Source organism: Rhinolophus hipposideros (genome assembly GCF_964194185.1).
Source record: "Rhinolophus hipposideros genome assembly, chromosome: 5".
Lineage (NCBI taxonomy): Eukaryota > Metazoa > Chordata > Mammalia > Chiroptera > Rhinolophidae > Rhinolophus > Rhinolophus hipposideros.
Window position 1 is genome coordinate 98,083,020 of NC_138051.1, and position 14,493 is coordinate 98,097,512.

At 56.3% G+C, this 14,493-nt stretch overlaps 2 protein-coding genes across 4 annotated transcripts in view; both read left to right on the forward strand.

The window, feature by feature from the left end:
• Positions 1 to 3,383, forward strand: part of CYP46A1 (cytochrome P450 family 46 subfamily A member 1) — a 28,275-nt gene extending 24,892 nt beyond the window's left edge. The window contains exons 11-13 of one of the 2 annotated variants that reach the window (XM_081047360.1): positions 1,505 to 1,593; positions 2,349 to 2,415; positions 2,597 to 3,355. In XM_081047360.1, the coding sequence (XP_080903486.1) occupies positions 1,505 to 1,593; positions 2,349 to 2,415; positions 2,597 to 2,767 (327 nt within the window). In that variant the 3' untranslated portion in view covers positions 2,768 to 3,355. Of the gene's footprint in view, positions 1 to 1,504; positions 1,594 to 2,348; positions 2,416 to 2,596 lie in introns of both variants that reach the window. The other variant, XM_081047359.1, reaches the window with a different exon arrangement.
• A 6,713-nt stretch (positions 3,384 to 10,096) lies between these two features.
• The window catches only part of EML1 (EMAP like 1), a 163,043-nt gene continuing 158,646 nt past the window's right edge, over positions 10,097 to 14,493 (forward strand). For both annotated transcript variants that reach the window (XM_081050117.1, XM_081050119.1), the window contains exon 1: positions 10,097 to 10,274. In XM_081050117.1, coding sequence (XP_080906243.1) covers positions 10,247 to 10,274 — 28 coding nt within the window. In that variant the 5' untranslated portion in view covers positions 10,097 to 10,246. The remainder of the gene's footprint in view (positions 10,275 to 14,493) is intronic.

The window sequence follows — 14,493 nt, forward strand, 5'->3', positions numbered from 1 at the left end:
AGATCTCCCCAAATATAGTCACATTCTGAAGTTAGGGTTTCAACAGACAGATTTTAGCGGGACACAGTTCCGCTCATAACAGGACCCATTTTTACTTTCACAAAGGAGAACGCCATGCTTCTAGCCCCATCTTTTGAGCACCATTTTCCCCAGGGCTCTGCCACGCCTTCCCAGCATGTATCAAAGCTTCATTTAAGTGTGTGGTTTTTTATTTTCTTTATCTGCCTTTTTTTTTAACACCCCTGCACCGATACCACTAGCCTTAATGCCCATCTCCTTATAATGCCCTAACATCTGGCAGCTTGGGGGTGCAACTCAGCGGGCCTTGAGCGGGCAGACCCAGGCTCCAATGCCAGCCCTGACCCAGCTGGCCTGGCTGGGTCACCTCAGTGAGACCCTGACTCTCTGGGCTTCAGCACCATCCTTGTAAGATGGGGATGGTGGTACTTGAGTTCCAGTGTATTGAGAAAAATCAACAGGATTCTGTAAGTTGTCTGTCTGACAAGAATCCAAGGCATATCAGCAGCACCCTTTGCTGACCTCAGACCCCTCTCCGCCTTACACTCCCACTCACTTTTTTTTTTTTAAAGATTTTATTGGGGAAGGGGAACAGGACTTTATTGGGGAACAGTGTGTACTTCCAGGCCTTTTTTCCAAGTCAAGTTGTTGTCCTTTCAGTCTTAGTTGTGGAGGGCGCAGCTCAGCTCCAGGTCCACTTGCCGTTACTAGTTGCAGGGGGCACAGCCCACCATCCCTTGCGGGAGTCAAACCCCACTCACTTTTTCAAAGTTCACCTCCAGGCCCTTCTCCCCTGGACTCTTGGCAAGAGAGTCAGAGGCAGAGTGGCCCAGGGACATACTATGTGCGGGGTAAGGAGGTAGAGGCTGGCACCCAGGGCCCAAGTTATGGGGGGCACACATGGCCCCTGGGGGCAGGGCATGGAGTATTAACCCCATTAAATCAAGAAGTGCCATGAGTGTAGGTGAAAGGCTAGTGGGGTGGGGGTCTGCAGCTCCCCACATCCCCAGCAAGCCTGGTGTGGAAGAGAAACTTGGAATAATAACAGCTCTCAGATTTTAACAGATCTGGAGAAACATGGCCTCACAGCAGACCTGAGTTTGAGTGTGTTTGGCTACTTACTTGCCAGGTGACTTCAGACCAGCCTCCAACCTCTCTCTGAGTCTCAGCTTCCTCATCTATAAAGTAGGGATAATGGTAGCTCCCCCAGGGCGGGCCAAGCGTGGCACGATGTAACATGCCCAGCTGGGCGTCACTGGCACAGTGGGCTGTCCTTTTCCTTCCTCTTAGAGACTTTCCAGGGGCCAGTGGGATCCCACACTGGCCTAGATGGGTGGGTGGGGAGATGGGTGGGTGGAGGAGAGTAGGGGTGGGGAGTTGGGGGACTACTCTTCTCTGAGTCACCCCATTGGGTGGTCACAGTGTGTGTGTGGGGGGCGGGGACCAATCCTTGGAACCGGAGACAAACGGATCCTTTGTCCGGCAGTTCAGCACCTACGTCATGGGGCGCATGGACACATATTTTGAGGATCCACTGACTTTCAACCCGGATCGCTTCAGCCCCAAAGCACCCAAGTAAGTGTCTCTTCGAGCTGTCCACAGATGGAGGCCGGTGGGAGGACGGTCCCAGCAGCCTCTGGTCTGAGCTGCCTATGCCCACCAAGCCCACGGGGCCTTTTAGACCACTGTGAGGGAGTTGTGATCCCCACTGTGCCCCCTTTTACTGCGGAGGACATCATAGCTCAGAGAGGTTAGGTAACTTGCCCGAGGGCACACAACCAGTAAGTGGCAGAACTGGGGTTTGAGCCCAGCTCACACTGGTTTTAAAGCTGGCTCGTGACCAGTCTTTTATACTGGGAAGCCCTGTGACTTGGGCAAACGATTGCACTTCTCTGCCTCGATGTTTCCATCTGAGAAGTGGCAATGCCAATGGCTCCCTCTGGGGGGTGCTGTGGGACTGAACGCATTAAAGTGCTGAAGCAGCAGTGGGGAGAGCCAGGCTCCTCAGGGGCCCAGGAACAGAGCCCCTGAGTCCACACCCAGACTGCCCAGAACTGGACGTGTGACTGGCCGAACGAGTAAGTGACACGGGACCTTGGGCGAATTGCTTTGCTTCTCTGAGCCTCAGTTCCTCTGTCTGTGAAACGGGGATAATCACAGCTCCTTCTGGAAGGGTCAACAGGAGGATAATGTGAGAAACTGCTGGGCCAGAGTTTAGCAGAATCAGCTGTAATGTTTTCAGCCCTGGCCCAACAGCTAGTCATCAGCAAGGCATTGTTTTGTGCTGTCGAGCGGCTGTAGGCCTACTCCTGACTCCTCTTTCCTTGCAGGCCCAGGTTCACCTACTTCCCCTTCTCTCTGGGCCCCCGCTCCTGCATCGGGCAGCAGTTTGCTCAGGTAGGAGGCAGGGGTGGGTGTGCTGACCAGAAGTGACTACAGGGTGGTGTGTTGTCGTGGGCTAGGACTCATGTCAGAGCCCTGCTCTGGGCTGGGGGCTGGGGACCCAGCGATCCTGGGGTTGCATTCACTGACTACCTGCTCTCCCCTCTCACTCTGCCCCCCCCCCCCACATGCCCAGATGGAGGTGAAGGTGGTCATGGCCAAGCTGCTGCAGAGGCTTGAGTTCCGGCTGGTACCTGGGCAGCGTTATGGGCTGCAGGAGCAGGCCACGCTCAAGCCGCTGGACCCCGTGCTGTGCACCCTGCAGCCCCGGGGCTGGCAGCCTGCACCCCCACCCCCACCCTGCTGAGGGCACCTTGGGCAGGACCGGACTCCTCAGGCAGGGGCCGTGCCCACCTTCCTCTGCAACCCACTTCCACCCACCATGTCCCCATCCTCTTCCTCTGGGGTTCCCTCCACACTGGCTCCCAGAGGGCCCTTTGCCACCCATGCCTGCTTCACTCCCCTCAGAGCTCCCTGTCTGCTGCTAACTCCACTGCCCTTCCTGGACCAGTCCCTGCCTAGCTCCCAGATGCCACATAGGTGTGCCATTGTCTCCCCTCACCTCTTTGCACAGGCCACTCCCTCTGCCAGATACCTTAACTCTTGCTCACTTCCTAAAGCCCTCTTCAGGTGTCACCTCCTCCAGGAAGCCCTCCCTGCTACCTCTGGCCGGGCCAGGGGCCCCTTGTCTGTGCTCCTTTGGTCACCTGTGCTACCTCTAACACCACACTGACCACACTGTATCATGAGTGTCCTTTGATGTGACTGACTGCCCTGCCAGGCTGTGAGTGCCTCAAGTGCGGGGTCTGAGTGTGATTCGTCTATGAGCCCCCCCACATGCCCACTGAGGGCCTGGCACAGAGTTGATGCTCAATAAATATGTGTTGACTGCATGAATGAATGGCCAGATCAGGCCAGGGTTCCATGGTCTCAGTTTGCTCATCTGTAAAGTGGAGTGGTGTTCAGGCTGGTCCCACTAAGGACAGATGCAGCTCTGGAAGCTGCACCTGGAGAGGCCCAGACACTGTCCCCTTGGGAGAAGACTGCCTAGGTTACCCAGAGGGCCCTGTGTTAACAGAAACCTGTTCTCTTGTTCTGTGCAAGACCGTGCTCCTTGGTGTGGTGTGAGGTTGGGATTACAGGCAGGTTTCTTTTTTTTTTTTTAAGATTTTAGGGAAGGGGAACAGGACTTTATTGGGGAACAGTGTGTACTTCCAGGACTTTTTCCAAGTCAAGTTGTCGTCCTTTTCATCTTAGTTGTGGAAGGTGCCGTTCAGCTTCAAGTTGTTCTTTCAGTCTTAGTTGTGGAGGGCGCAGCTCAGCTCCAGGTCCAGTTGCCGTTGCTAGTTGCAGGGGGCTCAGCCCACCATCCCTTGTGGGAGTCGAACCGGCAACCTTATGGTTGAGAGCCCATGCTCCAATGAACTGAGCCATCCGGGAGCTCAGCGGCAGCTCAGCTCAAGGTGCTGTGTTCAATCTTAGTTGCAGGGGGTGCTGCCCACCATCCCTTGTGGGACTCGAGGAGTTGAACTGGCAACCTTGTGGTTGAGAGCCTGTGCTCCAAGCGCCTGAGCCACCGGGCCGGCCCCTGTCATTCATTTTAGAAAATTCTCAGCCGTTATTACTTCAAATACTTCTGCTCCATTCTCTCTTTCTGGTTTTACCGGGTCTTATATTAATTTTTGCTCCAAAAGACGCATTAGAGCTGATGGTCTGGCCTGGTCTTGGTGTCGTCTTAGAAACTTATGCTACGGTATAAGAGTCATCTGGACCAGCTGGATCAGTCTGTGGGGTGGGGCCTGGAAATTTTTCCTTTTAAGTCCCCCCAGGAGAGCCAAGCGTGCAAAAGGCTGGTACCAAGCCCTGGGGCCAGGCAAGAGCAAGGCTGTGCAGCCAGACCTTCTGGGGTCAAATCCTACCCCACCTGTCATTGGTTATGGCGCTTGGGCCTCAGTTTCCCCATCTGTAAGGGAGGAGGAATAATACTGGTAGGATCCGCATCGTAGGGTTGGCGGGAGAATTAAGAGCCTTCTACCTGGATCGTGCTTAGCCCAGAGCCAGTCAGCGTCAGTGATGCAGGTCTGCCTGCTGTGACTGTCACTGGCGGGGGCATCTTTATGGCTGTTCCCTCCAGGGAAGGCAGGGCTTGTCTGGGAGGCCAGGTAGGGCAGTTCCCAGAACAGCCACACGGTGGCACCGGCGCAGCGCTCGGGGCCGTGCGACGGTCTCCGGCCCGGGGGGCGGTGCTCCCCACCGCCGCGAGGTCCAGTGACTGGCTGGGGCCCCAGAAGGCGAGCTCAATCTCCAGGAGGGGGGGTCAGGGCTAGAGCGTACAAATGTGGGCATCCGCCCAGGTCATCCAGTGGCGCATCTACTGACTACTGGCGTGGCAAGGGGGAGGGGGACACCACCTTCGCTTTTTCACAGATGGGACCACCTAGACACGCTGAGGGTCAGGCGGCTTGTGGGGGCGATCAGGGCACTGCCACGCAGGCTGGGTGCCGCGATAGCTAGGCCGTTGGCCCTCACGCTCCTGGCCGTGGACCTGGGTCTGGTGGCGGGTTTCTGGCTGGCGGAAGTGGGGCTGTCATGAGGGGCAGTTTTGACAAGATGGGCCCATGGTGAAGAAAGGCAGAGAGGACAGCCGGGTGCAGGTGGCTGCCTGCTGCCTGCAAGGGTCTGGGGATGCCCCGTGATTCCGCAGGGCTGAGCTGCTCTAACGCTTCAAATGCTCCAGCGGAAGCCACCTTCGATGCCCTGGGGCCCAGGGGCCTGACGGCTGGCCAATAGGAACCCTCTGGGTGGCTTGTGGCCCAGGCCAGGTTGGGGGTGAGGCCTTGGGAGCCCTGACCTACCTGGGCCAGGTGAGAACTTGGCCCAGACTGGTGGGTGGGAGGTTTTCCTCCTCTGTGTTCAGGCGCTGGAATAAGAGGCTGGCTCCGGAGTTGCCTGTTGGTCCTGTGGCTCTCAGTGGCAGCCAACGAGGGTGGGCAGAAGACCATGATTGGCTGCCTACCTGGGAATGTTCTGGATGGGGACCCTCCTGGTTGTCTTGACCAAATGGGTGTGGTGTCCTTTACACTGGTCCAGAGTCAGGTAGGTCCAGCCCAGGTGGCCCCCACAAGCACGTGTGTGTGGGTTCCTGGATGATTCTGAGAGAGGGCATGGCCACCTGGAGTGGACCTCGGGCCAGGGCAAGAGGTGGCTCAGGCCAGTGACTGCGCATTTCATCTCCTCTGTGTGTTTGCTTTCCTCTGAGCCGAGAATGCTGTGTCCTCAGCAGGCTTCCTGATGAGTATGTGACCAAAAGGAGGGCCTCAACCCCCATCGGGTGGGTGACTTCTGAATCCACATGTCTGCCCAGACCTCACCCCTGGGCTCCAGACAGCCTCTGGCATCTCGGCCTGGACATCCAAAAATAACCCCAATCCAGGGAGGAGACAGACACCGGGGGTATTTCTGGCAGCTGACACAGGCTTACTTACTGCCGGAGGGTTACTCCTCTGAATTAGGGCTGGGCTGGGGGACCAACGGAGTCCCAACCCTTCCCTAGCCTAGAGCTTTACAACCACTCTTTTCTCCCAGAACACAGCCTCTCCTGCACTCCCTCCTCACTTGAGGAAACTGGTCACCCTCTGAGTAGACCCTGCTGGGGGGCTGGACCTCCAGTGGGAGGCAGCCTGTGTAGTCTGGGGCAAGTCTGCCAGTCCCCAAAGGGCACGCCAAAGCGTGAGGGCCAGAGGAGGCAAAGTCTGGCGAGATTAGCTGGGCTGCCCAAGGCTTCACACACCTCGGAGGAGTGCGTCCATTCGATGTGGACATCCACAGTCTTTGTGGGGTTTTTTGGCTTAAACAACAAACATTTATTTCTCACCGCTCTGGAGCCTAGGAAGTCCAAGATCAAGATGGTAGGAGATTCAGTGTCTGGTCCACCTCTGCTCACAGATAGCTGCCTTCTGATTGTGTCCTCATGTGGCAGAAGGGGTCCACGGTCTTTCTTTAAGTCATGCCCACAAAGCCCCAGGTGAAGCTCCCTGTTAAAGACTGTCCTGACTCTATTTACAGTGGGATCCCAGGCCCAGGAAGATGGGGTCCCCATCAGGGAGGAGGTGTGAAACCCCCAGACCTGCTGAATGTGGGGTCCGCATGAATGTGGAATAAGCAGGTGCCAGCGCACAGGAAGTCGGACCTCCTCCCTGATTCCCTGCCCACCTGTGGTCGAGCCGGCCCTGCCCCTCCTCGGGCCCTGCCGGCACTCCTTCCTCTCAGATCTGTGCTGGCTGGCTGAGCAGTGTGGGAACTCAGGAGCAGGGCTGTGGGTGGGGTGCTGAGCACACAGTACACAGGTGAGTGGTCACTGTGGGCCTGTGGTCATCCTCCCCCGTAAGTGGGGCGACAGCTTCCCCTGAGAGTACTGCGACTCAGGGAGCAGTCGAGAGGGCCCCGATCAGTAAATGTGCACTCCGCTCGTCCTCTGCTCCTTCAAGCACCCAACTCCTGCCGATTGCTGAGGCCTCATGAGCGGCCCGCCTATGTCTCTCACTGTATCTCCTGCCGCCGTCCATTTCTGGAGCCTCAGTTCCTTGCTGGCCCTTCTCGTCCATCTGCATCTGACCCTGGTCCTGCCTGGGCGCCTGGCTCCCCTCCAGGTGTCGGCCTGAGCGCCACTCATAAAGAGGTCCTCGCAGGCAGCCACCTTTCCCCCAATCACTGCCCTGCCTTTCCTCCACTGACCCTATGAACCTACAAGCCCCATGGGACAGTCTGTCATTGTGCCCTCTGAGTAGTGAAGACAGCAACAGACATGCCAGGTCTCAGTGCCCACAACAGGGACACCAATGCTGGCTGGAGAGTTGAAGCTGCAGGATGAGCTGGCAGGACTCAGAGGGCACATGCTCATGTGGAACCACCACAGGCACACACACGCCCCCACGCTCACACCCGCTTCTACACACAGGCACACATGGGAGCACATGCACGCCCCCGTGCACACACGCTCCCCTGCACGTGCATATACGAGTTTATGTTCACAAGGGACAGGCGCACACTCACACTCCCCTACACACATGTACCCGCCCCCATGCACGTAGGTGCACACTCACACGCATTGCCACACACACATGCTCACTTGTATACTCGTCCACACACATGTACACACACATGCATTTTCCTACACAGGTACCCACACCCACGCACACATGTGTCACACACATGCTCACTGCCATACACATTTACACACACATTTTGACACACATGTAGTGGGACCATAGGTGCTGCAGTGACCTCAGGAGCAGAGGACTCGAGTTGTTTTTTTTCCCCAACACATGTTCCCACAATAAAAAAAACAGGAAGGGACTTGGGGCCAGAGACAGGAAGGGGAAGTGGCCTGCGCACAGGAAGCTGGCTCCCGCTGGGTGGACACAGGCGGCCTCTTTGGGTGGGACTCAGGGCCAGACAGACTGACGGCTGCAGGGTGGGAGGTGGAAGGCCCTCCAAGGCCCTGATGCTACCAGGTGTGATCAACAAACATGGTGAATGTTTACTTTTTTAAAATTTTATTACAGTAAAAGACTCATTGTCATGAATCCCCCTCAAAATCCTCCCCGTCGCTTCGAACACACTTATCCCATCGCTCTTGCCACTTTCTGAAGCAGCTCTGGAAGTCCTCTTTCATGAGTGTCTTTACTTCATCCTCCATCATGACAACGCTCCATGTCACACATCGCTTCTGGGATGGCAATTTCTGTGAAATAAAAACATTACGGTGTGTCCTCATCCATCTTATTCACCTGATCTGGCACCTTGTGACTTTTAGCTCTTCCCCAAAGTCAAAATGACCACGAAAGGAAAATATTTTGAATCGATTCAAGACATCGAGACAGCCACGACAGCGCAACTGAAAACACTATTAAAGAGGACTTCCAGAACTGCCACAGAAAGTGGCAGGAACGACGGGATAAGTGCTTTTGAAGTGAGGGGGGAGTATTTTGAGGGGGATTAATGGCAATGTGTCTTTTACTGTAATAATTTTTTTTATTTAAACATTCACCATATTTTTAGATCATACCTCGTATGTAATCCTTACCACAGTGCCCAGAAGGGAGTTCCTTTGGAAACATGGTGGCCTGCCTTCGCTCCCCAGATCTCTGAGCTGGGAAAGGCATCGATGCTGATGGAAGATCTGCCAGATATCTTAGAACGCTATTCCATGCCCTCTCATTTTCCTGAAACTCATGGACCCTACAGGACCAGAGTCTGCTCCCTCCTCCAGGAAGCCTCCCCTGACTCCCCCAGACCTGGATGCCTCACCTTCCATAAGCATTGGCCTTCTTCTCATCTCGGGGCACCACCACCTTCAGCCTCTGCCAGAGACCCCTGCCACTCTCTAGTCAAGCTTTCCCATCTTTTACCTTGGCACCTGTAGGCTCTCTTCCTGAAATGCCCCCTGCCCCTGAAAACACTTTTTTTTTATTTTTATTGGGGAATATTGGGAAACAGTGTGTTTCTCTAGGGCCCATCAGCTCAAAGTCGTTGTCCTTCAATCTAGTTGTGGAGGGCGTAGCTCAGCTCCAAGTCCAGTCACCGTTTTCAATCCTAGTTGCAGGGGGCGCAGCCCACCATCCCATGTGGGAATTGACCTGGCAACCTTGTTGTTGAGAACTCGTGCTTTAACCAACTGAGCCATCCAGACACCCCCTGAAAAACCCTGAAAAACCTTTTCCCTCAAAGATGCAACTCAAATGCCAGCTCTTCCAGGAAGACCTCCCATTATCTCTGATTGGGTTTGATAACCAGCTTCTCCTTCTCTGTAAGCCACTTCACTCCCTCTGTGCTCTGCATATAGACCTGGGTAGACCTGGAGCCCAGGAGGATGTGTCTGGGATCTCAGCCAAGAGCCCTCCACTTGCCGCTTGCCCTGGTCTCTGGCCCAGGACCTTGGTTAGACCTGCCCTTCCCTTGTGGGACCCAAAGGAGGAGCTATGTTGGCTCTTAGGCAAGCCCACAGCAAGTGCATACTAAATGCTTGCTGAGGTGTGTTCTCTGAACCAATTTTCCTGAGAACCCATTCTGTGCCAGCCAGAGTCACATGGCTGCTCCCAGCGGGTCCGCTTCCTCCCAACTCAGCACCCCCAACACATATGCAGCTGTTAGCCCCCAGGAGGTGCTCATATGTGTTGGCTGCTCTTGGTCAGCCAGTCAAAGGCAGGGGCCATGCCTTCCTGTAGCCTTGGAGACAGAGAGACAGGCGGGCTCCAGGGCCCAGCTCTGGTCATGCCCCCAAATGGCCAGGTGGCCTTGGGTGGGTCACTTAACCCCATCTGTGACATGGCAATGATGGTCATGGCTACTGCAGAAAGCTGAGTGAGATGACAAATGTGGTGGCACTCAGCATGACCCGGCACCTGGCACATACTCATGGTTCTTTTTCTCTAGTGCCCCTAAATGCATGCAGGCATTCTGGGGCTGGGGTCTTGGGGACCGACCAAGCACCAGGGGTGCAGTGGTTTCTCAGGCACCATTCTGAGGCTGCCTGGGAGAGGCCCCGGGCAGGGGAGGGCAGTGCCCAGATTTATCCACCAATCGTGAGGGCTCCTGGCAGTAGAGCATGTTCTTATCAGCCCAGCCCAGCATGGGGGGGAGGTGGCTGGCCGGCAGGGGCGGGACGCTGCCTGGGGACTGGACACGGAGCAGGGCCTGCAGCCCCAAGCCCCACCAGGTGGGTGACAGCCCGGAGGGCTCTGAGTGTCCCTGCAGTTTGTGGCCGGCTGCCCGATTCTCCTGCACCATGTCTGACGGCGAGGGCCCCTCGGCTGGTGAGTGGCAGTGCTATATTTACCCACTACAGGTCTGGTTGCTGAGCCAAGGCCACTGATCACGGAGGGTACCGCCCCCGCCCCCGCAGGCTGCAGGCAGCTGTGGGGCTGGACCCCCTTTCTCCTAGCCTGATGCCTGGGGGCCTGCACTCCTGGAGGGGGGAGCTTGACTTTCAAAGTGAAGTTCTGTTGCACCCCCTGGCTTTCCCATGGGACTGGAGCAGGAAGCTGTGCCTGCTGCAAACCCTTCCGCTGTCAGCCAGGACGTGCAGAGCTGCCCCACAGTGCAGTGGGAGCCTGGGCTGCAGCTGGACTGCTGGGTGGTCTCAGGGTGCCCTGGGCCCCTGGAACTGCATGCAAAAGAGTGTGTGTGAACATCTATCTGAGAGGGGAGGAACCTGCAGCTTCCATCTGATTCCCCAAAGGTCTGAGACCTGTGGGAATTTCTGAGCCCGTGGTTTGCCAGCGCAAGCAGGCGCGCCATGGGCTCCCAAATCCTCTAGGTTGGAAATGAGCAGGGACACAGGCGGGCAGAGGGCGGTCAGATCCTGGGGTCTGCCCACATGCCCTCTGCCCTGACCCAGGCAAGGGGCTGTGGTGGTGACTGGCCACTGGATTGCCTGGCTGGCTGCCCCAGCTCCTTCCAGTTGAGGACAAGCTCTGATCTGAACATCCCCCCGAATTGGCCTCCGGTGGGGCAGGGGTAGGTGATAGTTTAATCCTGGAGGTACCTCGGGGACTCCGGAGTCAGGCTGCCAAGTTCAAATCCCAGTTCTTTCACTTCCAGCTTGGTGACCTTGGGCAGGTAGTAGCTTAGCTGCTCTGAGCCTCAGTGTCCCCAGGTGAAAAAGGACACAGTGGTAGTAGTCCCCAACCCACAGGTTGCTGTGAAGAGTAAATGTGATGACATGTGAAGGCATCTGTTGGTGTCTGGTGTGCAGCGAGAACTCGGGGCACCTTCGTGGAAGCAGCTAGTGGTGGGGATCCAGGCAGGAGCCCAGGGGCGCAGGGGCTCCGTCTGTGGTCTGCTCCCTCCAGCCAGGCCGCCCTGTCCGCACAGCTGCAGGTCTGTGGCCTTGATTCCTTATCTGTCAAACACTGCTATGGAGAATCATGGGCACAGAAAGCTGTCGCAGGCGTCCTGGGGTGGGTTGTGGGGGACAGCAGCGTGGCCCCACTGTGCATGGTGTCTGATGGGCAGTCTCAGTCCTCGAGCCTGTCTGGGTCAGACTTGGAACAGTGTGTGTGTGTGTGTGTGTGTGTGTGTGTGTATGTGTGTTGGGGAGGGGGACACTGAAAACGGTGGCCTGACCTCACCCTCTTCCGCTGGGCTCCAGTGGCACTGGCTGCCAGGAACTGTCCGCCGTGGCTGTGAAGGCCGAGGAGCCAGTATGGGGGGTGCGGCAGACAGGCCCTTTCTGGCTGGCTCTGCCCACACCTGACATGGACCCGGAATAGCTCTTTCCCTCCACCAGGGACACGGCCCTGCTTTTAGCAGCTTGTAAAACCACCCGCGTGGAGATGGGTATTTCAGGAAGGCCGGGATAATATTTAGCCTGTTAGGGTGATGGAATGGGCCCCAACTGCGCGCATGCACGTGTGTGTGTGTGTGTGTGTGTGTGTGTGTGTGTGTGTCTGGGAGGCTAGGAGAAGACATGGCCTTTGCTGCCCCTTCAGTGTTCAGGAGAGGGTCAGCTGGGTTGGACCATCCTGGCTCTGCCCACCCTGGCTGGGTGGGTCGCCCTGGGTGAGCTTGGAGCTTGGCTGCCTGCCTATAAAGTGCCATGTGATGGTCTTTGGCCTCCAATATGCTGGGCTTGTGATGGAACCTAGTTGGCAGAAGTGAAGACAGCATCTGGGTGCTGGAGTGTATTTTTATTCCTGGGGGGATCTCCTAGACTCTGTTATCTGAAGTTCAAGTCTTTCTAGGGTTCCTACCTTGTTGAAGCGATAGGGCCCAGGAGGCTGCTGGGAAATATTCCTGTTTTCGGTAACCAATCCCTGGGCCTGTGTCAGCCGCAGGAAAGTTCTCAGCTCTTCACCCACTATCTGTGAGACCTTGGGCAGATTACTCAAAGGCACTGTGCCTCAGTTTCCTCATCTGTTAAATGGGGACAATAATAGACCGTTAGCTCCTCGTGTTACAGTGAGGATTAAGTGACCAAAAGCATGTCATGTACTAAAAATAATTCCAGGCTTATTGTCAGCAGTTGTAGCTGTTGTTATTATTATTCAACCAATAAATGAGCTGCGACCCAGTGAGGAAATGAAGAGACAAAATTATCTGCTCTATCCTGTGTCCTGGCCATTTTGGACACACTGTCTGTTTAATCCCTGGAAAGGGGTGGCATGAACCCTACTGCATAGCTGAGGGAACTGAAGCTCAGAAAGGCAGACTTGCCCAAGGTCGCCCAGCTGGTAAATGGTAGAGCTGGGATTCGAACCCAGCTCTCCACACCCTGTTTGTGTAGAACTTCGATTCCGTGCCTCTTCCAGGGGAGTTCCCGCCCTGCTCACTTACGGGGGTGCTGGCAGTCTCATAGGCCTTTTGGCCCTCAGACCCCCTCATTTCAGAGACAGAAGCCTCACCAATGCATCTAATAATGTGGAGCCTGTACAAAAATGTGGTACCTCGTTAGGGTGTCAGGAAAATCCCACAGAGCAGGAGCACAGCGGCAGGTGGTGGGTCGGCCAGGATTTATGGCCCTGTGCCTGGGCCGGGAGCCTGGAGGCTAAGGTTACCAGAGTCAGCGCCGTATTTATAGCAGGAACTTGGCTGCACCGGCAACTGCCAGCCGGCACTCCGCGGCAGTGGGGGTGCCACCTTTACAGTGTCCCGATGCCGGGCCTGGCTCTGCCCCTTGCTGTCTGAGTGCTGGCACTGCCTGGATGGAGGGGCCCAGGAGGTGGTGGCTCCCACATCCTTGGTCTGTTGATCGTCTTTTCCTGCCTTTGACCTTGTGACCCACCCCCACCCCTCCTGGCAGGACTCCGCAGGAAGAGAATCCAGCCTCTGTGCTATCAGTTCCCCCCATGTTTGGGAAGGTTTCCAGCAAAGCAATTTTACAATTCCAAACACCAAAGACAGGCCATTGTGTCCTCAGCAGAGCACCAAGGCAGGTCCATTAGAACCCAGGGTTCAATCTCAGCTCTGCCACTCCCTGCCTCTGTGGCCTTGGGTGGGTCCCTTAACCTCTCTGAGCCTCAGTGACTGGTGGGCATTGTCCCTGTGTCAGGAGGTGTGGCGAGGATGGACACCCCTAAGCTAAGTGCTCTGCCAGCAGAGTGACCCTCTCTCTCTTCCTGTGTCACCTCCCACCCGCTCCCCTGCTCCCTCTGGGTCCCAGTCACCCTGTTTGTACAGTGGGAAGGGCCACCCCTGCTAGTGCCTGGTTTTTGTGTTTGTGTGTGGGAGGGAGCGGCTGGTTCCCCTGGTTTATCACCTCCCTCAGTGCTCTGAGCTCTTGGAGCTCTTCCAAGTAACTCAGCTGAGGAGGGCTGCCAGCTATCTGGGGTCCCCCACAGGCCTCCATACTTGGCCCTTTAGATATCTCTCTGCCTGAATGCAAGGAGGTTTTCCAAGGGTGGGGGCCTGACCCTGGGGCGGGCCACCCCATACCTCACTCAATTCCTCCTGGCGTCCCAGACCCCAGAGACAGCCGCAGCTTCTTGTCCTCCAGACCTCTCAGGAAGCCCCTTGCCAGGGAGCAGAGCGGCCTTCACCTCCGCCCTGTCCTGCCCGGGTTTTGTTCTCCTTTCTGTTACTGACTGACCTCAGGGATGGGCCTGTGGCAAACAACTCTGCAAGGAAATAAAAGCAAAACACTTTAATTATTTAGGCGCTGCTCTTAGAGAGGAAGTGTCTTCTCCCAGGAGAGGGGGGCTTGGTCCCTGGTCTCAGCGTCTTTCTAGGTTGCTCCCATTGTGTTGGTGAGGGTTGCCTCTCTGTCTAGACAGGCAACTGGGTTCAGATTACGTCTCTTGGGCAATAGGGAGCCAATGCAGACTCTGGAGCTGGGGAGGTACCTGGACTGCTTCAGTGTTGGGGGCAGAAGGGCTGGAGAGAGAATCTGGGTCCAAGAGGCCTAGGATGAGGCTGGTGAGATGGTCCTGATGAGAGAGGGTGTGGCCAACTCAAGAAGGGAGGGAGGGGAAGGATGGGGGCATCTGGAAAGTGGTGGGGGTGGGGGTGGGGAGGCTGGCGCCTGATGCTGCCGCC